Consider the following 25,773-nt stretch of genomic DNA (forward strand, 5'->3'; position numbering starts at 1 on the left):
ACAATAAATTGAACAGAGCAAAAGACCTAGATCTGAATCCTGACTAGCTGGTCAAAGTGCTTCGGGTATCTAAATCTTATATTTGCATTTTTGCACACATTTGATATAACAATGAATTAAAACCATTTATTGATTTTTAGATATATTAGATTGTTACCATGAGCCAGGTACTGACTGACTATACAGAGATGTGAGTAAAGGTAGTATGTATGAAATCATATAAAAGATTTTTTCTGTAACCCTTGTTATATAAGCCTTGTTATTAGGCCCAGACTTTTGTTAGAAACTGTGAATATATTCAGATCATATTTTTATCCCTACTAAGGAAAAAATAATTCTTTCTTGATTATCAATAGGGGCACAAAAGAATATCTCATGAATTTTCCTGATAATATGAAAAACACACATACTGCAAAGAAAACAATGTCATGATTTAAAAGTGCAATAAGAATACCAGCCAAAAAGTATGCATCTATGATGACACCAGCTAAAGTACACCGTCTCAACTGGAAAGTGTCGATATTTGATAATGAGCAGAAATAACAAATAGCTACTTTCAGGGGCAATAGTTTAGTGAATAAACAATAAAACACCTTTTTTTATTTATTTAAAAACTCTACTTACATACCAATATTTTATTAAAATTCACTTTTAAATTATAGAGGATATGCATGCATGGAAAATTATTATCTACAGTTTTAGAGCAGGGTAAAGGTATAGATCAATAAGTTCACAAATGTTTAGAAGTTTGGGTCCCTGCCTGACTGTAACTGCTAGCTATTGAAGGTGTCAGATCTAGGTATAACAAACCCACTTTGATAAAACTTACCAAGGAATAAAGAAACACATGAATATTTTAATATGGTTGAGTTGAAATGGTGACTTCTTTATGAAATTAATTGTAAAATGGACACATGTACCCCACGTTTACTTAAAATTTTTTATGTATAAATAGACATAGTATTGCTCTTGTAATAAATAGAGAGTGTCTCAGAGTCCCCTGTTTGGGGAAGCTGATTAACTGATAGAAGAGTGATAGCTATAGTAATAAGAAAAAAAAATTTGAAAGAATGCAGGAACACTGATAAATTAATCCTAATAAAAAGTGCTAGTTTGGGCATGCCATGGTGTCACCATCATATACTATTGCCCAGCACTCTCCTGTTTCTGTCTCTCTTTATACCTCAGGCTAACCTCTGGCAGGTCCTTGCCATCATTACAGCTTTGGTACAACCATCTTTTACAGTGGGCAGAAAATAAATGTTGGAGTCTCTAAACCAACTAACCATCAGGTTGAAAACAAAATATGCAGTATGATATCCTTCAAATACCAAACGTGATCTACAAAATCCTTAATCACTAGCAGGGGAGAACTGGTTATAAAAACCAACAAACAAGCAAAACCCTATGTATCCTAGTGGAGGTCTAAGCTTGTTTGAAAAACAAACAAAAAAATGTTAGAGTTTTTATGATCGTACCTACGACTCTCTTGCAAGAAGAAGGATTAGAATACAATTTTGGTACATATAAAGTCACAATGACAATTTAATTAGGTAAAAAAAAGAAAACATGCCAACACTTTATGTGTTGCTATGTGTTTAACAAACCTTATTAGAAAAATGTTAAGTGGAAGAAATAACTACTGTGTTTTCATTGCCATTTATAACCTAAGTGCTGCTCATGCATTGTGAGTTTGGGGGCATTGATACCTTGATAATATTCTATTTATCATGGAGTTGCACATAATTTAAAGGCACTCAGTTTGGGGCCCAGAAAGATTATTCAGTTGTTAAAGTATGATGGGGACCTATAAGGTGATTCTAACTCCAAAGTCACAAATTATGTCAACTAGACTGTGATAATTTATATATGATGGTTAATTTCATTCAAAAATATTATTTTTTTCTTATTTGAAAGTACTCTTGAAGAACTGTGGGGTACTTTCTCATGTATGATTTTATTTAAACAGCAGGGCCTCTTTTATCCTCAATTTTTTGAAAAAAAAAAAAAAGCCTCTAACTTTATAATGGAAATTGATTTAAATGATGTTTCATTTAATAGTGAGTCGATATATGGCACAATCAGATGTAACTTTTAAGTTACAGTTATGTGTATTTGTAGAATATGAGTTAAGGCTTTATTTCCTCTTTGAGTATTTCAGCAGTGATTTAAATGGCACACATACACATGTGGAAAAGCATTTCATTAAAATATCAGAAATTATTGCCTCAACACATGAATATGGGAAGCTTTAACGAAGATATTACAGGCATTGTAGGCTAAATCAATTTGGCCTAATAAACTTGAGAGATGGGCTCAAAAGTTATCTTTATTTTTGATTTCTGAAGCAGAATTATCTTTAAAAGATAATTTAATGGTAAAGAAAAATTTGTACTAAATTATTTTCAGCTTTTACTTCCATGTTTTCCAATTTATATCACATTAGAAAGTAATATTCTACAAACTGGGGAAGACTACTTCAGTTCCATAAGATTAAAAAAATTCATTTTTTAAACCAATAATATACTTTAAGCACATAATAGAGGAGTATTCATTGGAAATTATTCTATAAAAACTGTAAGACATTTCTGAATAAATACTCAACTTGCCTTAGGGTTTGAAGATAAAATCACATTGAAAGATTGGATGATATACCACAGATGTAGTCTGTTTAACCATTTGGAATTAGAAGTTTGATGAATTGTCAAATCACATGGATGCTGGAGAATTTATTCATGTTGCAGAAGTCATGCGAGATAAGCATCTTCTCTTTCTCAGAGCACAATTATCCCAAGAGAGAACAGAACATACCTTTACAAAATTCTGACATAAAAAGAAAGCATGTTCTTTAGCAATGAAACTAGAAAACAGTTGTCTAAATTTCTGAGATTCTGACTCAAAAACATTTTCTCATTTTGACTTTTAATGCTTTCTACCAGCTCCAGCTATTAGAAGTTCTATAAGGAAGCATGTGATGGTTATTGCTGATTATAGAATATTCTCTAAGATTCCTATCATTCAAACCAATCAATCCAGTGAGAGTATTTTATTCTTATCTGGGATTAATTCTGATCTATACAAAAAAAAAAAAAAGAAACTTGTGATATAAAGATATTCTTAAACATGGCCTTTGTGATAAGAACTTGGCCTACTGGTGATAGGTAATTTAGTTGGTTTTGGTTCTCATCCAGCATAATTCTAAAACTAAGATTCTGCTTACCCTTTTCAAAGGTGCCAATGGTACATCAAAGCTAAAATGAAGTCAGAAGAGAAGAGGAGAAACCACTTACAGCAGAATGGGCATTGTAAGTAGTACAGTGACCCTTCCATTATTTTACATTGCTCTAGCCCTCAAGAGTTCATTTTAAACTTGTATCCACTGAGTTGAGAAAACCTGAAAAAATGTACTTCCAACCTTTCAGCATTAAGACTTTTCATCTGGATTCCAGGTTTGTTGGTGGAAATTGCACCTGCTTCTCATTAAATGATAGTACTTTTTTCCTAATTCTGCTTGCTGGAAAATACGAAGGCTGAATATGCTAAAAATACAAGATGACTGCTTATATCTAGTTATTTACCATTCACAATGACTCCTGAATGCAAGTTGGTTTAATTTAGTGGAGCATTAGCCATAGAAATATTAGGGAACTTTTATTCCTTCTTGTAGGGACTGTCATTTAAACATATAACAAATCAATTTACAATTCATTAACACTAAAAAAGAAAATCAGCTCTTTAACTTTTAGAATATGTATGAAATCCTTGAGCTGACTACAAGGTTATATTCATTTGTAGAATCTCTTCCCAAGCAAGCTATAATTACCACTATAGTTGGTTTGATAATTGCCACCCTCTCCTCCCCAACACCCACCTCCACCTCCACCTCCAAATGGCAAACTACTTTGTCAAGACGGTTTCTCTGTCGTGAGATGCTGAATTAACATCTCAGAAAGGGATGTTCTCTAATTAACCACAGTGTAGAAATAATGTGTGAGGCAAGCTGTTTAACTCTTTCAACTCATTTTTTTACTTCAGATTGAGCAAAAGGAGTAAGAGACTTTTCAATCTATATCACTTTCTGAAGGAGGCAGAAAGGATTTAAGTGAGGAAATTACAAACTAGAGGGACAGTTTAGGGCTATTTCTAAGGCTCACAGGATTTGTCAGTGGTCTGAGGACTATCTGTATTAGGAAGTTCCATGTTCACTCGCCAGAGTTCTGACTCAGAAGGTGCATGGTAGGGCCAAGACATACGCATTTTTAGCAAGGTGTCCCTGGCTGCTCTTTTCTTACAATACGTTTGAGGCTCACTGCACTGGCAGAGAAGGGAAAGCTAAGACAGCCACTGCCAGCCATGGGATGAGCTGGAAATGCTGCGAACAGATGCAGAAACCTGGACCCAAACACCTGGATAGATGACATATGCTGAGCAACCTTAAGACTCACTGCAGGGCATTTAGTACTGAAATGCAAAGGAAAAAGATGTTCCTGAGGTATTTTATTATCTGCTTTCCAACTAGCAGTTTTTGCATAAACTAAACCAGATGGGCCCAGCAAGAAGCAATGAAAATAACCTAAGACAGCCAAGGAAGTAAAAGAAAGATAACAAACCGAGTTTTAAGGAACCATGGGTAAGTTAAATAAGTAACCAGATAGTCGACATATATTGTGTTTACAAGAAAAAAGAAGGTGATGTTAACACCACATATCCAATTAGATATAACTAATCATCTAATAGTAGCCACTGGATTTGAGTTCATAGAGTATTCATTCTGAAACCACAACTCCCATTAAGTAAAAAAGTATCTGCAATATGAACCAGAGGTAAAGATTATCTGTTCTCTTTTCCTCCAATCTAAACTTTGGAAGTCACATAAAGCATAGTATTTCAGAATCATTGTCAGGCCTAAGTATACCTAGAATGCTTTGCTGATGATATTTGGGGAAGTACTAATATTTTCATTGTTGTTCATCTGGTAACAGAAGACAGTAGGCAAAAAGTAATGTAAGGGGGCAACAAGTGTAGAGGAACTCATGAAGCAAATTCTGCTGACAATGGACATTTCAGCACCTCCTCTAAACTCACTCCATTAGCTTTTATTTGTTTGCTTTTGAAATTTTCTTGCAAGAGCATGTTTCTAAGGAATCCTAGCCAACAAATAACTCGGGGTATTATGCAGCTTTCAAAATCTAAAGCAACAAAACCAAGTATCACCTATTCACTATGCCACGAATTTGCATTGATCTTTTAATCCCTACTAATTCATATTTAATAAAGGTTTGCTGTGTGATTATTGCCTGTAAAACCATACCTAAGGTATTTGGAAAGATACAAAGATGTATAAGAAATGATCTCCTGTCCTCCGGGAGCCAGAAATCCATTGGAAAACAGAAACCTACCAGCAAAATAGAGGAATATCTACACACAGTCTGTGATTTCTTCAGATACTGAAAGAAGTGGCAAATGAAAAAATAACCACACATTCAAGTTTTCCAGCCATCCCTGTTTGTCATCTGAGTGCAAAGTGTCCAGGAGGGACACCAACAGGCTTGCTCATTTTGGCAGAAAGGGTTTTGGGAGAAAGGCTTATGCCTTTTCCCCCCATGTCCTGAGCTAGATCAGTACAAAATGTATGGGTTGTTTGTGAATTAGTGAGCTGATTAGACATTTTACAGAAATATAATAAATATGTTTTCTGGAACCTGTCAGCTCACTCTCTATTAAACCACCAGGTCATTTTACATTAACAGGTAAATAAATTTTTGATTCCAAGTACTCAACTCTTTATTGGGGGGTGAGGAGGAGTGGGACAGAAAGAAAAGAGAATTGAAGTAACTAACAAGAATGACGACTTTAATATGTCAATCCTTGTTTTAAACATACACAAGATGTGTAATCACTAAAATACTTTTAAACTAAATCAATCTTTTTTGTTGTTGTTGGTTTGCAGTACGCTTCCCAGGAATTAAAACTTACATAGATCCAGATACATATGAAGACCCATCCCTAGCAGTTCATGAATTTGCAAAGGAGATTGATCCCTCAAGAATTCGCATTGAGAGAGTCATTGGGGCAGGTAAACATAAAATCTGTACTTTTGAAGATATGATTCCTTGATGGTTTTGTAGCTAGGTTATCAACATAATATTTTAAATCTTAGCAGTTTTAGTCTTGAAAAATTTCAAGAAAGGAGAAGTAAAATTATCTTCTATATGCTGTTACTTTTTTAAGTATGTAAGCACCTAAATTCATTTTCTAAGCAAACGTCATTTTTAACTCCTGTAGTCTTCTTTCAGTATGGAGGTAACTTACAATGAAACTAGGGTCATACAGGAATTCATTTTGAAGATGTAACTTCAGGAGTTTTTCATAAGTTGTTAAAGATTTACTGAGGCCCTCAAGGTACCTGGGTGGCTCAGTTGGTTGAACATTCGACTCTTGATTTCATCTCAGGTCGTGATCCCAGGGTCATGGGATTGAGCCCTGGTTGGGCTCCTTGCTGAACGTGGAGTCTGCTTAAGATACTTTCTCTCTCTTTCTCTCTCTGCCCCTCTCCCCAGCTTGTGCATTCTCTCTTTAAAAAAAATAAATTAAAAATAAAATAAAATAAATGATTTACTCAGGCCCCAACATCTATAGATATATAGTATAATTAGTGTTCATATTGATGACTGGCTCTGCAGGATCCAGAAGTGTTCTAAAAATCATTGAGGTTAAAATTAGCTTCAGTATAGTTTTATATCATTTCAATGCTAATTAGTGATTTTCCCTATGTAGAATGTTCAAACAGAACACTATTTTATTCAGCTCTCCTATATAAATACAAAACTATTGTGAATTAGTTCCCAAGACCTTATTCTGTTCATACTTATGACAGAGGCTAAGTTGGTATAACAAAGAGGCCTCAGCATATTTATTCTTCTTTCAAGTCCTTGACCTAAGGAACAGTCCATGTTAGCAGAGGAATGATCATTCAGGAGGTCTTGAAAGGACCCAAGTTCCTTGTACTGTTTGCTCTGCCTTTCCTTAGTGTGTCATCTTCCTCTGAATGGTCAAAGCTGGGACACCAATGCATCTGCCTTCCAACCTGTGAGAAAGAAAAGGAAAGAGTTCAGTCTTTTTTTTTTTTTTTTTTTTTTTTTTTTTTTTTTTTTTTTTTTTTTTGGCTTTGTCTGTAAGACAATAACACGGAACTTGTAAACATGTCTATTCACATCTCAATGGTCCAGTTCAATTACCTGGGCACAAAGAGAGTTTGGAAACATATTCTCTGACTGGACAGCCATGCAAACAGCTAAGAAGGGGAAGGAGAAAGTGTAAGTAGAGAAGGGAGACTGGATCCTGAACAGGGGTATTGGTCTCCTCTCGATGCTGGATACCTGTTATGTACTGTTTTGAGCAGTACATACAAAGCATGACCATTCCAGCCAGGTATCATGTCTTTGCAGAGGCCAAAGAAAGAAGCTGACCATCCCTTGTTTCTTTCCAAAGCCCTTCTCCACAAGAGGACCAGCTGCATAATCTGCAGAGACCAATGCAGAATGAAAATGTAGAGTCTCTTGTTAAAAAGTTACTAAGAATTTCAAGATAGTGACATCAGAGCATTAAACAAGTGACAGAGCCCTTCTAAACTCAGGACTCTGTATGACTAGTCACATTGAATGGACTCTGTTTCCCAGATACACAGTAATCTAGCACTATACAGGAATTCCAGAAACATTTGGAGAGAGTCCTTCATTATATCACTTCATTCGCTATGCACAATGGGTCATCTCATCTCCTACAAGGCTAGAGCTCCCTTTGAAAGCTGACACAAGGGGCCTATACACTTAATCCTAGTGCTCACAGCTGAAGAGTCTGTCTTATCAGAAAGATTAAGAACCTGGAATGAAACCAGATTCTCTATTCTCTTCTGCTGAACATAAAACACATCAAGGGGCATTGAAGGTATAATTGAAAGAGTGATTGCATTATAGTCATTTAGTTTGGGGATTCATTTACTTAACACAGCAGAGAAATAGAGAAGAGAGAAGGTTAAATAATTCCATTGCATGCTACTGTTGGCTTTCTTCCTCAAGTCCCCAAGAAAAAGTGGTATAGCCTTTTATACTGCAGTGTTCAGTCCTCATGTAGATACAGTAGAAGCATTTTCCATTGTAGTCCTTTGTGCATAAATTAAATGGCAGTGTCTGAAATCATAATGTTGAGAAATAATATCAAATATCTTAAATGATAACAAATAAGTATTTTTTTTAGTTTTTTAGATTTTATTCAACCAGAATATAAATTTTGTCCTAAAAAAAAAAAAAGTATGACACATTGCCAAAGCAGTGACTGTTAAAGAGACTACTTGAATATCATTCCCCCTATTCTATCTAACATCTAATAAGTTGTATTGGGATTCTTCTCATTTGGCAAAGAAAGAATATCTAAACCAGGTAGTCAATCCTATACACCAGTATTCCTTTTTATATTTATTCACCTTTGGTTACTTCAAGTTTCATACAATATACTGTCTTTTTATTGTTTGTCTTCAAAAAAATCATAAAAATAAAAATGCTTTATGTTACAAAGTTGTAACATATGTTATATTGTAACATAACTTTGCACTTTGCATTCCTGGCCAGTGCTACTTTGTAATTAACCTCATTATGTCACGTTCCTAAAACTCTATTTGGATGTGGAAAAAAGTAGTAATTCTGTGGACATTTGTCACAGAAGTAGTGTGAAAAAAACATTGTTTTGTCAAACTATGGAAGAATTGATAGAATTATGTAACATCTCTGACATAATTACACAATTGGTTACTTGCCCAACACTTTACTATAAAGCCTTTCCTTAGGTTGTCTCATATCCTTTATTTTTTCCCACCTATTTGATTGTTTCTTCTCAGACTCCTATTTTCTCATCATCTGTGTGCATTAGGTATTTCCGTTGGAGATGTAAATTAAATGACTTGAGGGGAGAGGTGTGTTGGAGTAGTGGTGATGGGAGAGAAGCAAGACATCAGGTCTTAATAATTGTCAGGGGAAAGGTATTTAGTTCTGACTGAAGCACTGAGAAAGCCATAGAGGGGATACTGAGATTCACCATTCATTGCTGAGGAGAAATCAACAAGACCTACATGTGTTTTGTTTTGTTTTTGTTTGTTTTTTTGTTTGTTTATAAAGAAATAGTTTAAAATGTTGTCCTGGGCACTTTCCAGGGTAGTGAAATGTTCCAAGTCTAGGCAGAGAAGAGCCTGCAGAGTGAAGCTATATGCAGGCAGCAGGTATATTTACTAGGCCTGGGAATTCTTGGGTTCCTTTAGATGAGTTAGATTGTAGATGAAAGAGAAAATAAAAGCTGAGGGTTGATAAAGTGTAAGCTGCCTATAAACTCATGCTTCAGATTCAGATCTGGTCTGAATAAGGTTGCGTGGTCCAGTTTGAAAAGTTCCCAAAGTTGACTCGAATTTGGAAGTTAAGTTGAAACAGGGCTGTGGAGTCAAACAAATTAGTCGAGTAGTGATTCTGCAGTTTAACAGTTGCATGATTTGGGCCAAATTCTGAGCTTCAATTCCCTCATCTATAAAATGGGCATACCTACCTGCTTTCTGAGGTTGTCGTCAGGTTTGAGATATATATGTATAAACACCTGGCCTTCAGCACAAGGAATGCAGCAAGCCATCTTAACCTGTCTCCTTTAGTGTATTTTATTGTTGAAGTCTTAACATAATAGCTAACTCCCTTGTGAAATTGAATGTTAACCTTTGGTAATAATAATGCTTACCCTAGCTTTTTTTTTTTTTTTTTTTTTTTTTTGCTACTTCCCTTTGGAGATTCTTCAATTCTGATAATGATGATGATTAACACATAGTTTTTATTGAGCACCTACTCAAGTTCAGACCCTGTGTTAAGTGCTTTTCATATATTTTCTTATAAAGTTGTCATAATAACCCCATGAGGAAGATATTATTATTCTCATTTATAGGTGAAGAATGAGGTTAAGAAACATTAAGTGGCCTGCTCAAGATTGTAAGATTAGGTCGTAGAAGACCTGGGGTTCACACCCAGCTATGACTGACTCCCAAGCTACATTTTTTTTTACAATTTAACTTTATTTTTTATTTTTTTATTTTTTAAAATTTACATCCAAATTAGTTAGTATATAGTGAAGCAATGATTTCAGGAGTAGATTCCTTAGTGCCCCTTACCCATTTAGACCATCCCCCCTCCCACAACCCCTCCAGCAACCCTCAGTTTGTTCTCCATATTTATGAGTCTCTTTTGTTTTGTCCCCTCCCTGTTTTTATATTATTTTTGTTTCCCTTCCCTTATGTTCATCTGTTTTGTCTCTTAAAGTCCTCATATGAGTGAAGTCACATGATTTTTGTCTTTCTCTGACTAATTTCACTTAGCATAATGCCCTCCAGTTCCTTCCACATAGTTGCAAATGGCAAGGTTTCATTCTTTTTGATTGCTGAGTAATACTCCATTGTATATATATACCACATTTTCTTTATCCATTTATCCATCCCTACCCAAGCTGCTATTCTTAACCACTGTGTTATATTGTATCTATGCTATTAGTTTACTCTTCAACTCAAAACACTGTGTCCATAAAAGGTATCAAAATGTGCTTTAAAAAGGAACCATCCCAATTTTAAAAAATCTTAAGTAGTTTAAAGATATTTAATATCTCATTGAAACAAAAATTTTAACTGAAAGACAATCAGGAAATCATTTTCATGAAAGAATATTGAATTTCTTATGCTGTATGGATATTTAGAGAATAAATGTATTTTGTGAAGAAAATAAATTACATATAAACCAAAGTCTGAAAGAACCAATTAGAGATATATACAATCTAGAAATAATTGTAATCCTTAAGATTTATTATTATTATTTTATCATTCATGAAAATGTTTGAGAATTTATAGATATGAAAGCTTATTTGTGTTCTTTTATGATTCCAAATACTACATTATTTTTGTATAAGAGCTCAAAAACTATACCCACCTGTTCTCATATAACAAAATATGAGGATAATGGATTAATATGAGAAATTTGAGAATATAAAAACTGAAAAAAATCCAGAAATTAGATAAATGTATTTCTGAGGCCAAAGAAGTTAATACTTCAAATAAATAAAGGTGTAGACCATTAAGCATTTTTCATAGGGTTGGGAAGGGACTTTTATGTGCAAGGCTGTTATTTGCTGCTGGCCAGTGAGTCCTATTAGAATTCTTTTCCTTGTGTTTTGCTCTAAAGAACAAATGTTATTTGGGGACGCTTGGGTGCCTTGAAGTGTCAGACTTCAGCTCAGGTCATGATCTCATGGTCTGTGGGTTTGAGTCCCATGTCCGGCTCCATGCTGACACCTTGGAGTGTGGAGTTTGCTTTGGATCCTGTGTCTCCCTTTCTTTCTGCTCCTTCCCCACTCATGCACTCTCTCTCTCTCTCTCTCTCTCTCTCTCTCTCTCTCTCTCCCTCTCCCTCTCTCTCAAAAATAAATAAATGTTATTATTATTTTTTTTAATAACAAATGTTATTCTAATGCCAGCATAATCAAATGCCATTTATTGCTTGGATTTACTTTTCTAAAATTTGCCTCCTCCTCCTTAAATAAAAGTATGTCTTTCCAGAATATTAAAAGCCCTAATTTAACTAATGATAAGATTATTCAGAATAAGTAATGCATCACTGAGCAATTGGCTTATCAATGTAATTCAAATGAGCTATCTCAGAGAAAAATTAGCAAATCTAAAGGTGCAGTAAATAGCATCTTTACTGTTTAAAAAAAAAAAAGAATGCTTTCCAGGTTTCTAATTGGGAGACACGTTACAGAGTCATTAAATACTTCTAAAATTGGTTGTTAAAAAATGAACCCCAAAATAGCTTCATTAAAATTTTTTTTTAATTTTTTTTTAACATTTATTTATTTTTGAGACAGAGAGAGACACAGCATGAACGGGGGAGGGGCAGAGAGAGAGGGAGACACAGAATCAGAAGCAGGCTCCAGGCTCTGAGCCATCAGCCCAGAGCCGGACGCGGGGCGCGAACTCGCGAACCGCGAGATCGTGACCAGAGCTGAAGTCGGACGCTCAACCGACTGAGCCACCCAGGCGCCCCAAAGCTGCATTAAAATTTTAAGAAAGAAAATGAGAAATGATATTACACATAACCCAAAACATTTCTTTATATGTTCCCTCAGAAATGTTTGTTAGATGGCTAATATCTACTTATACGAGGCGCTGTGTTTTTTTTTTTTTTCATAGTAAGTCACTATGCTTATCAAAAACATATGCAGTCAGCCTGTCTTCTATAACTTTTGTCCTGGGATTTTCAACTTTGTAATTATCCAAATATTATGTGACAAATCCTTAGAAAACTTATGCAATATCTAGGCTTAATACACACACACATGCATATACATATATATACATATATACAGTATATATACATACATACTTAAAATTCCTTATCTTTCACTGTAAATTTTATTTTTTTTAATGAGTTTTCTAGGACACTTTTTTTTTGGTATATCACTATTCTATTTAATAGTGGCAGCTTATCTTTGTTCATCAATACAGGCCTGAATTTCCATGAAAATGTGCATTTCCATTTAAATGAAGTGAGCAGCTCTGTTGCATAGGAGACTATCAAGAGCATCTATCTTCTTTGACTTTTTGCATCATAAAATGAAATACTGTGGCCAGAGGACTGTAAAACAGAAATTCCCAGGTCAAAAGAACCAGGTCAGATTAGGATAGAATCATTATTTTACACATATCTTGAGAGATAATGAGAAGACTGGTAAACTGAATTTTAATCATGGGCTGAAAAAGGTCATTGAAAGGCTTTTCCTTTTTCAGGACAGTCCTGAACCTAAACCATTAGAAGAAACACTTGGCTTGCAGAATATCTATAATTTTGAAACATTATTCCATTGAAAAAATCATCCTTGTGTCTGTAAGCCCATAGGGTACCCTCTCATATTTGACCTTCCCTCTTTCCCTAGTCTCAGTGGAAATGCATAATATCTCTCAGCCATTCATATTCTATTCCTTTATCTATACAAACTCATTATTGCCTCCACTATCAGCCTTCTTTTCTCTTGGCTTAGTCACCATTTTTTTTTCTCTTCCTAGAATAGTCCAGGAAGTTTTAACTGTTGGTTTCTCAGCAAGCATCTGCAGGTAAAAGAAAGTCAGAAGGACAACAAAGAGGACATAAAAAGTGAATGACAAACCAGTGATTTATTCAGTCTAATATTTGGTTCTGTTATTGCCATCTCCTTTGAGGTCATAGCTGTACTTGCTAATATGCAGGGCAAAATGCTCACTTCCGGTGCCACTGCTAATTCTCCTGCAAACCTCCAAATAACCCTTCTAGAATCTATTATTTTTTTAGTTATCTTAAAGGAACTCTCTTATCCCCTATATTATTTTTGTTCCTCTTCCACAGCTATATTGTATTTTGTTTGCAACATGACAAGAGGAGTGTGGGCAGTATTCCAGATGCAGTCTCACAATTCATTTTTTACAAGAAGAAACTTGTGTTTATGGCTTAGTTCCTCCATGATTGATTAGATGATCTTCTCAAATGTAAATTTTGTTCTTGTCCATCAATTTAAAGGATTTATGGTAGAGGTCAGATTAATTTTCTTTTCTATTCTTGAAACCCCTTTGCCCAACCAATTAGACTGAAAATAAGATCAACAGCAGATTCTGGCAAGACTTTTGTGCCTTTTACTCAAGAATTTCATAGCATTCTAAATCAAATGATGTAATGAAAGATGGGCTATATCCATTTTCCCTGGACATTATAGTATGAATAAAAAGGACAGACTGGAACCAGACAGACCCAGGCTTGAATCACAGTATTATTATTAATTTACTCTATGACCTTCAGCAATTTAGTGATTTCTCAGAAATTTGGTTTGCTTACCTATAAAATGGATTCTTCATAATAATAATAATAATAATAATAATAGCTATTATGTAGGATTAGTGTAAAATTTAGAGATAACACATACTGAGGCTCTGTCATACAGTAAACACTCAGTAAAAGGGCAGAAACATGACTATCAGATTCAAAATAGTTTTTATATTTAGTTGAAATGGCTAAGAAGAATGGCACTCTACACGTAATTCTCAAAATACATTTGATCTAAATACCTTCCCATACAGAATTTGATGATCAATGCCATAGTAACTAGAATGATATGTATGATTTTCAGAGTTAGTTGAAAATTAGTAGTTAAAAATGAAGTTTCATTTTTATCAGTACATTAAGAGCTATGTGTATATGAGCAAATTATTTCCTCTTTTTATTTTTTGAAACATTTTTTTTTTTATTTTAGAGGGAGAGCATGAACAGGGGAGAGAGAGAGAGAATCTTAATCAAGGTCCATGCTCAGGATGGAACCCAACATGGGGCTTGATCCCACGCATGACCTGAGCTGAAATCAAAACTCAAATGCTCAAACTGAGCCACCCAGGTGCCCCTGTTTTTCTTTCTTTTTTTTTAAATTATTTTTTTAATTTACATTCAAATTAGTTAGCATACAGTGCAAAAATGATTTCAGGGTAGATTTCTTAATACCCCTTACCCATTTACCCCATCTCCCCTTCCACATCCCCTACAGCAACCCTCAGTTTGTTCTCTATATATGAGTCTCTTATGTTTTTTCCCCTTCCCTGTTTTTATATTATTTTTGCTTTCCTTCCCTTATATATATATACACACACACACACACCCAACATCTTTAACCATTCCCCATCAATGGACATTTGGGCTCTTTCCATACTTTGGCCATTGCCGATAGTGCTGCTATAAACATTGGGGTGCTTGTGCCCCTTCAAAACAGTACACCTGTATCCCTTGGATAGATACCTAGTAGTACAATTGCTGAGTCGTAGGGTAGTCCTATTTTTAATTTTTTGAGGAAACTCCATACTGTTTTCCAGAGTGGCTGCACCAGCTTGCATTCCCAATGGCAGTGCAAAAGGGTTCCTTTCTCCACATCCTCGCCAACATCTATTGTTGCCTGATTTGTTAATGTTAGCTATTCTGACAGGTGTGAGATAGTATCTCATTGTGGTTTTGATTTGTATTTCCCTGGTGATGAGTGATGTTGAGCATTTTTTTCATGCGTCAGTTGGCCATCTGGGTGTCTTCTTTATCTGATATGTCATTTACAAATATCTTCTCCCATTCTGTCAGTTGCCTTTTAGTTTTGCTGATTATGACCTTTGCTGTGCAGAAGCTTTTTATTTTGATGAGGTCCCAATAGTTCATTTTTGCTTTTGTTTCCCTTGCCTCTGGGGATGTGTTGAGTAAGAAGTTGCTACAGCTGAGGTCAAACAGGTTTTTGTCTGCTTTGTCCTCTAGGATTTTGATGGCTTCCTGTCTTATGTTTAGGTCTTTCATCCATTTTTAGTTTATTTTTGTGTATGGTGTAAGAAAGTGATCCAGGTTCATTCTTTTATGTCGCTGTCCAGCTTTCCCAGCACCATTTGCTGAAGAGACTGTCTTTATTCCATTGGATATTCTTTCCTGCTTTGTCAAAGATTAGTTGGCTATATGTTTATGGGTCCATTTCTGGGTTCTCTATTCTGTTCCATTGATCTGAGTGTCTGTTTTTGTGCCAGTACCATACTGTCTTGATGATTACAGCTTTGTAATATAGCTTGAAGTCTGGGATTATGATGCCTCCAACTTTGGTTTTCTTTTTCAAGATTGCTTTGGCTATTCAGGGTCTTTTCTGGTTCCATACAGATTTTAGGATTGTTTGTTCTAGCTCTGTGAAGAATACTGGTGTTATTTTGATAAGGATTGCATTGAATATGTAGATTGCTTTGAGTTGTATTGACATTTTAACGATATTTGTTCTTCCAATCCAGGAGCATGGAATATTTTTCCATTTTTTTGTGTCTTCTTCAATTTCTTTCATAAGCTTTCTATAGTTTTCAGTATATGGATTTTTCACCTCTTTGGTTAGATTTATTCCTAGGTATTTTATGGTTTTTGGTGCAATTGTAAATGGGATAGATTCCCTGATTTCTCTTTCTGTTGGTTCATTATTGGTGTATAGGAATGCAACCAATTTCTGTGCATTGATTTTATATCCTGTGACTTTGCTGTATTCATGGATCAGTTCTAGCAGTTTTTTTGATATTATCTTTTGGGTTTTCCGCATAGAGTATCATGTCATCTGCGAAGAGTGAAAGTTTGACCTCCTCCTGGCCAATTTGGATGCCTTTTATTCCTTTGTTTTGTCTGATTGCTGAGGCTAAGACTTCCAATACTATGTTGGCTAACAGTGGTGAGAGTGGACACTCTGTCATATTTCTGACCTTAGGGGAAAAGCTTTCAGTTTTTCCCCATTGAGGATGGTATTAGTGGTAGGTCTTTCATATATGGCTTTTAAGATCTTGAGGTATGATCCTTCTGTCCCTACTTTCTTGAGGGATTTTATCAAGAAAGCATACTGTATTTTGTCAAATGCTTTCTCTGCAACTATTGAGAGGATCATGTGGTTCTTGTCCTTTCTTTCACTCATGTGATGTATTATATTGATTGTTTTGTGGATATCAAACCAGCCCTGCATCTCAGGTATAAATCCCACTTGGTCATGGTGAATAATTTTTTTAATGTATTGTTGGATCCATCCAACATTGGCTAATATCCTGTTGAGGATTTTTGCATCCATGTTCATCAGGGAAATTGGTCTATAGTTCTCCTTTTTAGTGGGGTCTCTGTCTGGTTTTGGAATCGAGGTAATGCTGGCTTCATAGAAAGAGTTTGGAAGTTTTCCTTCCATTTATATTTTTTGGAAGAGCTTCAAGAGAATAGGTGTTAACTCTTCCTTAAATGTTTGGTAGAATTCCCCTGGAAAACAATCTGGCCCTGGACTCTTGTTTTTTGGGATATTTTTAATTACTGATTCAATTTCTTTACTGGTTTTGAGTCTGTTCAAATTTTCTATTTCTTCCTGTTTCAGTTTTGGTAGTGTATATGTTTCTAGGAATTTGTCCATTTCTTCCCAATTGCCCATTTTATTGGCATATAATTGCTCATAATATTCTCATACTATTGTTTTTATTTCTGCTGTCTTGGTTGTGATCTCTCCTCTTTCATTCTTGATTTTATTTTTTGGGGTCCTTTCCTTTTTCTTTTGATCAAATTAGCTAGTGGTTTATCAATTTTGTTAATTCTTTCAAAGAACCAGCTTCTGGTTTCATTGATCTGTCTACTGTTTTGTTTTTTTTTTTTTTCTTGTTTGTTTGGTTGGTTGGTTGGTTGGTTTCAGTAGCATTAATTTCTGCTCTAATCTTTATTATTTCCTGTCTTCTGCTTGTTTGGAGTTTTATTTGCTCTTCTTTTTCTACCTCTTTAAGCTGTAAGTTAGGTTGTGTATCTGAGACCTTTCTTCCTTCTTTAGGAAGGTCCAAATTGCTATATACTTCCCTCTTATGACCACCTTTGATGCATCCCAGAGGTTTTGAGCTGTGGTGTTATCATTTTCATTGGCTTTAATATACTTTTTAATTTCCTCTTCTTGGTTAGCTCATTCATCCTTTAGAAGGATGGTTTTTAATCTCCAAGTATTTGTTTTTTTCCACATTTTTTTCTTGTGTAGATTTTGAGTTTCATGGTGTTGTGGTCTGAAAATATGCACAGTATGATCTCTATCTTTTTGTACTTGTTCAGGGCTGATTTGCGTCCCAGTATGTGATCTAATCTTGAGAATGTTCCATGTGCACTGGGAATGTGTATTCTGCTGCTTTAGGATGAAATGTTCTAAATGTATCTGTTAAGTACATCCAGTCCAGTGTGTCATTCAAAGCCATTGTTTCCTTTTTGATTTTCTGTCTAGATGATCTGTCCATTGCTGTGAGTGGGGTGTTGAAGTCCCCTACTATTATGGTATTATTATCAATGAGTTTCTTTGTTTGTGATTAATTGATTTATATATTTGGATCCTTTCACATTTGGAGCATAAATGTTTACAATTGTTAGATCTTCTTAGTGGATAGGCCCCTTAATTATGATATAATGCCCTTCTTCATCTCTTGTTACAGTCTTTATTTTAAAGTCTAGATTGTCTGATATAAGTGTGGCTACTCCCGCTTTCTTTTGTTGACAATTTGCATGATAGATGGTTCTTCATCCCCTTACTTTCAATCTGAAGGCGTCTTTGGTCTAAAGTGGGTCTCTTGTAAGCAGCGTATAGATGGATCTTGTTTTCTTATCCATTCTGTTACCCTATGTCTTTTGATTGGAGCATTTAGTCCATTGACATTTAGAGTGAGTACTGAAAGATATGAATTTATTGCCATTATGTTGCCTATAGAGTTGGAGTTTCTGGTGGTGTTCTCTGGTCCTTTCTAGTCTCTGTTGCTTTTGTTTTTCTTTGTTTGTTTTGTTTTGTTTTGTTTTTCTGTCTTTCCTCTCCTCAGAGTCCCCCTTAAAATTTCTTGCAGGGCTGGCTTAGTGGTCATGAACTCCTTTAATTTTTGTCTGTCTGGGAAAATTTTTATCTCTCCTATTTTGAATGACAGCCTTCCTGGATAAAGAATTCTTGCCTACATATTTTTCTGATTCAGCACATTGAAAATATCCTGCCACTCCTTTCTGGCCTGTCAAGTTTCTGTGGATAGGTCTGCTGCAAACCTGATCTGTCTTCCCTTATAGGTTAAGGACTTTTTTTCCCTTGCTGCTTTCATGATTCTCTCCTTGCCTGAGTATTTTGTGAGTTTGACTATGATATGCCTTGTTGATGGCCAGTTTTTGTTGAATCTAATGGGAGTTCCCTGTGCTTCTCAATTTTGATGTCTATGTCTTTCCCCAGGTTAGGAAGGTTTTCAGCTATGATTTGCTCACATAACCCCTCTACCCATTTTTCTCTCTCTTCCTCTTCTGGGACCCCTATGATTCTGATGTTGTTCCTTTTTAATGAGTCACTGATTTCTCTAATTCTTATAATCATGCTCTTTTTCCTTAGTCTCCCTCTTTTTTTCTGCTTCATTATTTTCCATAAGTTTGTCCTCTGTTTTGTTGATTCACTGTTCTCCCTCATGTATCCTTGCTGCTGTGGCAACCATTTGAGATTGCAGTTTAGTTATAACATTTTTTATTTCAACCTGACTAGCTTTTACTTCTTTTGTCTCTGCATAAAAAGATTCTAATCTATTTTCAATGCTAGGTAGCATTCTTATTGTCATGATTCCAAATTCTGGTTCAGACATCTTGCTTGTATCTGTATTGATTAAGTCCCTGGCTGTCATTTCTTCCTGTTTTTTGGGGGTAAATTCCTTCATTTTGTCATTTTGAAGGGAGAAAAGGAATTAATAAGGTAAAAATTTTAAAATTAAAAAATTAAAAACAACACAAAATAATCAAATAAACAAAGCTAGATCCTAGGTGTTCTGGTTGTTGAAAGGAGCTTGATAGATTAGAGAAAAAAGAGAAAGATAAGAAAAGGAAAAAAAAAAGGAAAAAAGAAAAGGAAAACATTTGAAAATTTGAAAAAATGAATACAATAAAATAGAATAAAATGAAATGATGGAAGTAAAATATAATTTAAAAAATTACAAAAAAGTAAAAATTATAGTAGAAAAAAAGTAAAGAAAAATATTTTAATAAAAATGGAAAATAAAAATAAATTTTTTCTTTCTCTATTCAAGAAAAGAAATGAAATAAAAAAAAAAATTGAATAGATGGACCAGGGAACAGACTGAAAGACGATTGAAATTACATAGTTTCCCCTAGAAGTCAAACTATAAAGCACTTTATAGTCTGTAAACTAAGCAGGCAGAGAGACTTGTGGTGTTCTTGAAGAGCGAGGTTGGCCCAGTTGGGTGGGGCTTAGTGTGATGGCTCTGTTCTCCACTAGATGGTGCTGCTTAGCTTTTGGGGTGGATTGTTGTGGGGCCTGTATGTGTGTATGCACATGTGCAGGGGGTGGGGGGTGAAAATGGCATCACCCAGCCATCCAGTCTCCAGTACCGGAAATCTGTTCTTCCCAATCAGCAATCACGCACCCGTCCTTTGTCTCCAACTTCATCTACTCCCCGCATTTACAGTCCATGACCAAGCCGTCAGGTTGACAGATGGCACCTCTCTCCTTAGTTTTATCTCAGATGTGGCTGTGTTTCCTAACCCCTCACTTCTGAGGGACTGTGGCTTTGACCTGTTTTGACCCTTTGGAGGAGGGTCTCACCAAGCAACGGCTGGGTGCCTGCCTGCACCCAAGAACATTGGCAGGACCATGCTGCTGCCGATGCCCATAGACTGAGCCCAGGTGCCAGCCTGCCCAGAGAAAGTTCACACAATCATGTAGCGGCAGATTTTGGATATTATGGTAAGTCACAACACACATCTGGCTCCAGGTGTCACTCTTAACGTCCTTGTTCCAGCACCAGCAAATGTGGTTGTTCCCCGGGGTCTGCTGGGACCTCTGCCTGTAGGGTAGCTACACAGCCTCTACCAAATGTCCTCCCAGCAGGGGAGCCGTCTCTTCCCATGTGGCCTGAGGACCCCTCAGACCTTGCTCTCTGATCCTAGGGATTCATCCTTCCCACCAGAGCACCATCAAGTACCAAACTACTATGGAGTTTCAGACTCTGCACTCCCCCTGTTTATAGAGTCTTAATGGAATTTAAACCCTCTCCTTTCTCCCTTTTTTGTTCAGTTCCTTGCATACTCTTTCTTTTCTCTCCAGCTGCTTTTTATTGGGGGTGGGGCAGTGCTTTCCCATACTCTCCTCCCATGTCTGTCCTCTCTCTGCAAGCAAAAACAGCTTCCTGCCCTCCACAGCTTCTCTCTCCCCTAGTTCACCTCTCCGTGCTGTGTACCTGCCAAGTTCTGTGATTCAGATTGTGCAGATTGTTGTGTTAATCCTCAAATCAGTTTTGTAGGTGTGCAAGATAGTTTTGTATTGATCTGACTGCATTTCAGGGACAAGAGATGCAAAAAAAACTTCCATGCTATTCTGCCATCTTGGCCCCTCTCTCTGTGTTTCTTTTTAACTAAAGAAACTCAAAACTTAGTTTCCTCTGTATCTTGTGAGGTTATATTTATTATATATGTGTTTATGTTTACTTTAAGCTTAAGAAGTCATATGATAAAATGACTTTAACCAAAAAAAAAAAAATTTCACTTCAGTGTTTTAATGTAAAACTGTTATAAACTAGTCTTATCAATTTATTCCTGGCACAGCTAAGAAATTTATAAGTTGATTTTTCAAAGATAGGGCTACGTATCAAGTTTATAGACTTTAAGTTCATTTTATTTACTTCTGTTTCAACATTCTACACTTTATTTGGGGGTCATTCAGTGTATATTTGCTATGTCATGTACACATTTCCCAGTCTTGCAAGTTGCCTCATCGTAGTAGTTGTTTGAGAAATACTTGTAAATAAATAAACTAGTAAATAAATGAATGACTAGAGGAATATAGGATTATTTCTAAATAATTATTTTAAATGACTATGTCCATCTGGTAATCAGGAAAAACCCTAATATGGAGGTAAGTTAAAGCACAAACAATTAATATAATATAAAATCAAATGCATAATATATATAAAGTATAAGTAGAGAACATATTTATAGAGGACAGTTGTGAGTTATAGTAGTTGCAGTACCTTATGTTAGTAATTTATTTGATAAATCAGACCAAAAGCATAGAAATTATTATATGCCTTTGCATTAGCATAATGAAATACAGAATCTTACAGAAACGATTACATTGTAACTTTACTTTCTATTGAGTTTGTGTAATAGATGAGGTAATTTTGAAGAGTTTTTTTTTAATTTACAAAGAACTTAGCAATTTTCCAAACTTTGATGAATATTTTGGTAAATATTGATAACATATTTGCCCAAATGAATAAAACTTGGCATCTGTTTTCAAAAAAAAAAAAAAAGGTACTCCAAGGGGATAGGGGACCTCTGAGTATACCTTGTATAGAAAGAAAAAAATGATACATTTTCTTAAGCCATGAGAAAACCTACACACATCATCAGCAACAATTTCTGTCCCTTATCTCTTGCTACCTAACAAAAACGTTACAACTTAAAAAAGGAACATTTATTATCTTATAGTTCCTATAGGTCAGGAATTCAGGCACAGCTTAGTTCCTACAGGGTGGCTCACAAAGTTGTGTCAAGGTGTCAGCTAGGGATGTGGTCTCATCTGAAGGTCTCATCTGAAGTTCAGGTGGGCCAGGATATACTTCCAACCTCTATGACAGCTATCAGGATAAAGTTCCTTGAGGGTTGTTGCACTGAAAGCTTTAATTCCTCACTGCCTATTGGATGGAGAACACCCTCAGATTCCTGCTGTGTGGGCCTCTTCAACTTGGTAACTTATTTCACTAAAGCCGGCAAGAAAGTCTGCTAGCAAGATATCATTCCACACTGGTGAATAATGAGATGTGAATTAAGATCATAAGTCTTATTATATGATTTGCTTATGTCACACTGTAGTTCATTTAGCATGAGGTAATTAGTTCATTGTTCCCATAGTGATACTTTTGTTCTCAGTCTATGTATTTAACTAATGACTTATCTTTGTAGCCTGTCCGTTATCTTTTGCTATGTAACAAACCATCCTAAAACTAAATGGTTCAAATATTAATCATTTAATTTAGTCATAATTCTCTGGGTCAGCAGTTTTCTTTGGGCTCCACTAGAAGTGAGGATTTTGTCTTGTGGTCTCACCCAGGGTCACTCCTATGAAAGATTGCTCAACTGGACAATGTTGCAATTAGGTGGTTGATCTAGGGGGATTTAGTTGTGTGTAGCTTCTCCCTCAGCAACAGGCTAGGTGTGAAAGTCTCAAGGCAGTGTTCTAAGCAGATAAGAAAAAGAGTTGTAAAGCATCTTTAGGCTCTGGCTCTGAACTTCTACAACATAATTCTGACACTATGTTGGTCAAAGCAGTCACAGTGCTAGTCCAGGTAACAAGGCAGAAAAATAGATTCTCCCTGTTGATGAGAGGAACAGTGAAGTCACATTACAAAGGGCATGCATACAAGGTTGAAAAGAATTTATAGTCCTGTTTTACAATCTACCACATAGATGATTACTTTAGAAAAATGAATCATTATTTGTTAAGCCTAGCATGGATAACAGGTTATGAATTTATTTGCTACTTTAGCTCTATGATCATTTTTGCTTTGCATTCCTAATGAATGATATTCATGTTTTCCTTTATTTAGTGACTAGGTAATCTGCCTTGGTTAAAGTACTATGCAGTTTACAAAAATGAATAACAAAGGAACTCAGGCACAAGAAGGACATGAAGGAAAGTATAATATGAAAGGTAGGATGGAGGGGCGCCCGGGTGGCTCAGTCAGTTAAGTGTCTGACTTCACCTCAAGTCATGATCTCACAGTTTGTGGGTTCGAGCCCCACGTCAGGCTCTGTGCTGATGGCTAGCTCAAAGCCTGGAGCTTGCTTCGTATTCTGTGTCCCCCTCTCTTTCTGTCCCTTCCTTGAGTGCTCGCTCTCTCTCTCTCTCTCTCTCTCTCTCAAAAATAAAAAAAAAATTAAAATTTTTTTAAAGAAAGGCAGAATGGAGAAGTAGAAAGGAGGTAGAAAGGACAAGGTAGAAAGGAGCATCATAAGTTAACAAAATATACATGTAAGTCACTATTGAAATTCCATGAGTCTAGAGATCATTCCAGACTCAACGATTAGATTGCATTAGGAAGATGGCTTTTGAAAGATAAGAAATATCAAGGTGAGGAAAAGGCAATGTATATGGGGAAGGAGATAAGTGGTTGAAGAAGAGATATGGAGATTGTAAAGAGGAATTTGGGACAATTTCGAGAGATTTTAGTTTGATGTCTCTTTACTATATCTAATTTCTCTTCAAAGCCTAGGCTTCTTTTTCTTGACACAAATATATAAACTCTAGCCCTGTTTCTTGGATGTTAATTGTAATGGACTTTTTGGTTTGGTGACATTCTATCCTTAATTACACATAAAGTTTAAAATGTTTAAAGAAAAGAGGAATTTTTGCTTTTATTGGGCAAACAGTAAAAATAAAATGCCTTTGCTATGTACATCATGACTGTTGTGAGAAGCAAATGAGATTAAGTTGATTCTAACTGACCATCCAACCTTTATTAAAACATGGCCAATGAAAATGTTCAGTGCCTCACCAGGCAACCCACTCCCTGGGAAACAGTTCTAATATATTGACAATCTATGCAAGTAAAAGTGTGCTTCCTTATAACACTGTATATAATCTTAGAATACTGCATACTGGGCCTTATTCTGCAAAATTGAACTTACACAAAGTAACCCCAATCCTACACTACTCCATGACCCTTCAAATGAAGACAACATGTGACCCTCATAAGTCTTTCCTTTCCAGTCTGAGTTGTCCACACTTTTCTTTTTCATCTTTTTTTTTATCATTTATTTATTTTTGAGAGACAGAGCACAAGTGGAGTAGGGGCAGAGAAAGAGGAAGACACAGAATCTGTGCTGAGCACCTCGGTGGCTCAGTCGGTTAAGCATATGACTTTTGATGTCAGCTCAGGTCATGATCTCATGAGTTTGAGCCCTACAGCGGGCTCTGCACTGATGGTGTGGACCCTGTTTGGGATTCTGTCTCTCCTTCTCTCTGCCTCTCACCTGCTTGTTTTCTCTCTATATATATATATATATATCTCCTAAAATAAGTAAATAAACTTAAAAAAAATGGTCAGTTTTCCCAAGTTTCCAGCCCTTACTTACATTTCAAATGTCTCTTTTCACAACTAGGCCCAAATAACAATTTGTTGACTTTTTGAAAGATGGAAAGACACAGCAACAAGGCAGATATATATGATATTTTATAGCTTCTTATTTATTACTTTCATGGTGGAGTAAATGAACTCACAGGATGAGATGGTATATAATGTATATTAGGATTGTTTATCATTTGAAGCACATGGGCTTTCCATGTTTTCTAATGTAATTGTTTCTTTAAAGGGAAACCTTTGGTATTCTGTTCCTGCCAGAATCTTTCCTATGGTTCTCTCCCTTACTTCATCCTATCAGGAAAGGTAGTCTGTCTTCAATATTAACAGTAGGCAAGAGTTACTAAATGTTTACATGATTGAAGCAAGCTTTACGTGTATTATCATCTCTTTGAGTCCTCACAGTGCTGAGAACCACAAGAGTCACATATGTCCATTTTACAGACAGGGAGACTAAGACATTAGGGAAATTAAATTACTTGGTCACAGTGAACCAGCTACTTAATAATGCCAAATTCAACTCCAGAGTAGTCTCAGTTCAGAGCCCATGCTCTTATCAACCATAACTGGATTACAAATAACCTTTTATATTTGAATCTACACTTTTTCCATAAGGATAGCATCTTCTGTCGCTTATGAAATTGCCATTCCTTAAACCACCATTCATTAACACAATCTCCACCTCTCTTAGGTGAATTTGGCTGTGTTCTTTGCTTTCGTCCAAGCCATCTGTCAATCTGTCTATCAATAGTCACTTCTCAACTCCATGATATGAGGACTGTGTATAGTAACACTTACTATCTGTTTCAGTTATTTGTAGTGATAGCATAAATTGTCTCTGCCACCACTAGCTAACTCTAAGTGCATTGATCCACCGAAAACCACTGCCATACCAGGACCAGTATTAATGTGGATATTAACTATTATCATGAGGTTATTCTTGGGGTGACATCACAAATTTCCTTTATTTGAAGAACAGTTCACATGTTTTTATATGCTATATCAGTCCTTAAGCTAACCCTGTCAGC

At 35.7% G+C, this 25,773-nt stretch overlaps 1 protein-coding gene across 1 annotated transcript in view; it reads left to right on the forward strand.

Moving 5' to 3' along the window:
• The window catches only part of EPHA6 (EPH receptor A6), an 867,771-nt gene that overhangs the window by 626,953 nt on the left and 215,045 nt on the right, over positions 1 to 25,773 (forward strand). The window contains exons 10-11 of the mRNA XM_049628043.1: positions 3,232 to 3,305; positions 5,951 to 6,076. Coding sequence (XP_049484000.1) covers positions 3,232 to 3,305; positions 5,951 to 6,076 — 200 coding nt within the window. The remainder of the gene's footprint in view (positions 1 to 3,231; positions 3,306 to 5,950; positions 6,077 to 25,773) is intronic.

The sequence above is a fragment of the Panthera uncia genome, chromosome C2 (assembly GCF_023721935.1).
Source record: "Panthera uncia isolate 11264 chromosome C2, Puncia_PCG_1.0, whole genome shotgun sequence".
Lineage (NCBI taxonomy): Eukaryota > Metazoa > Chordata > Mammalia > Carnivora > Felidae > Panthera > Panthera uncia.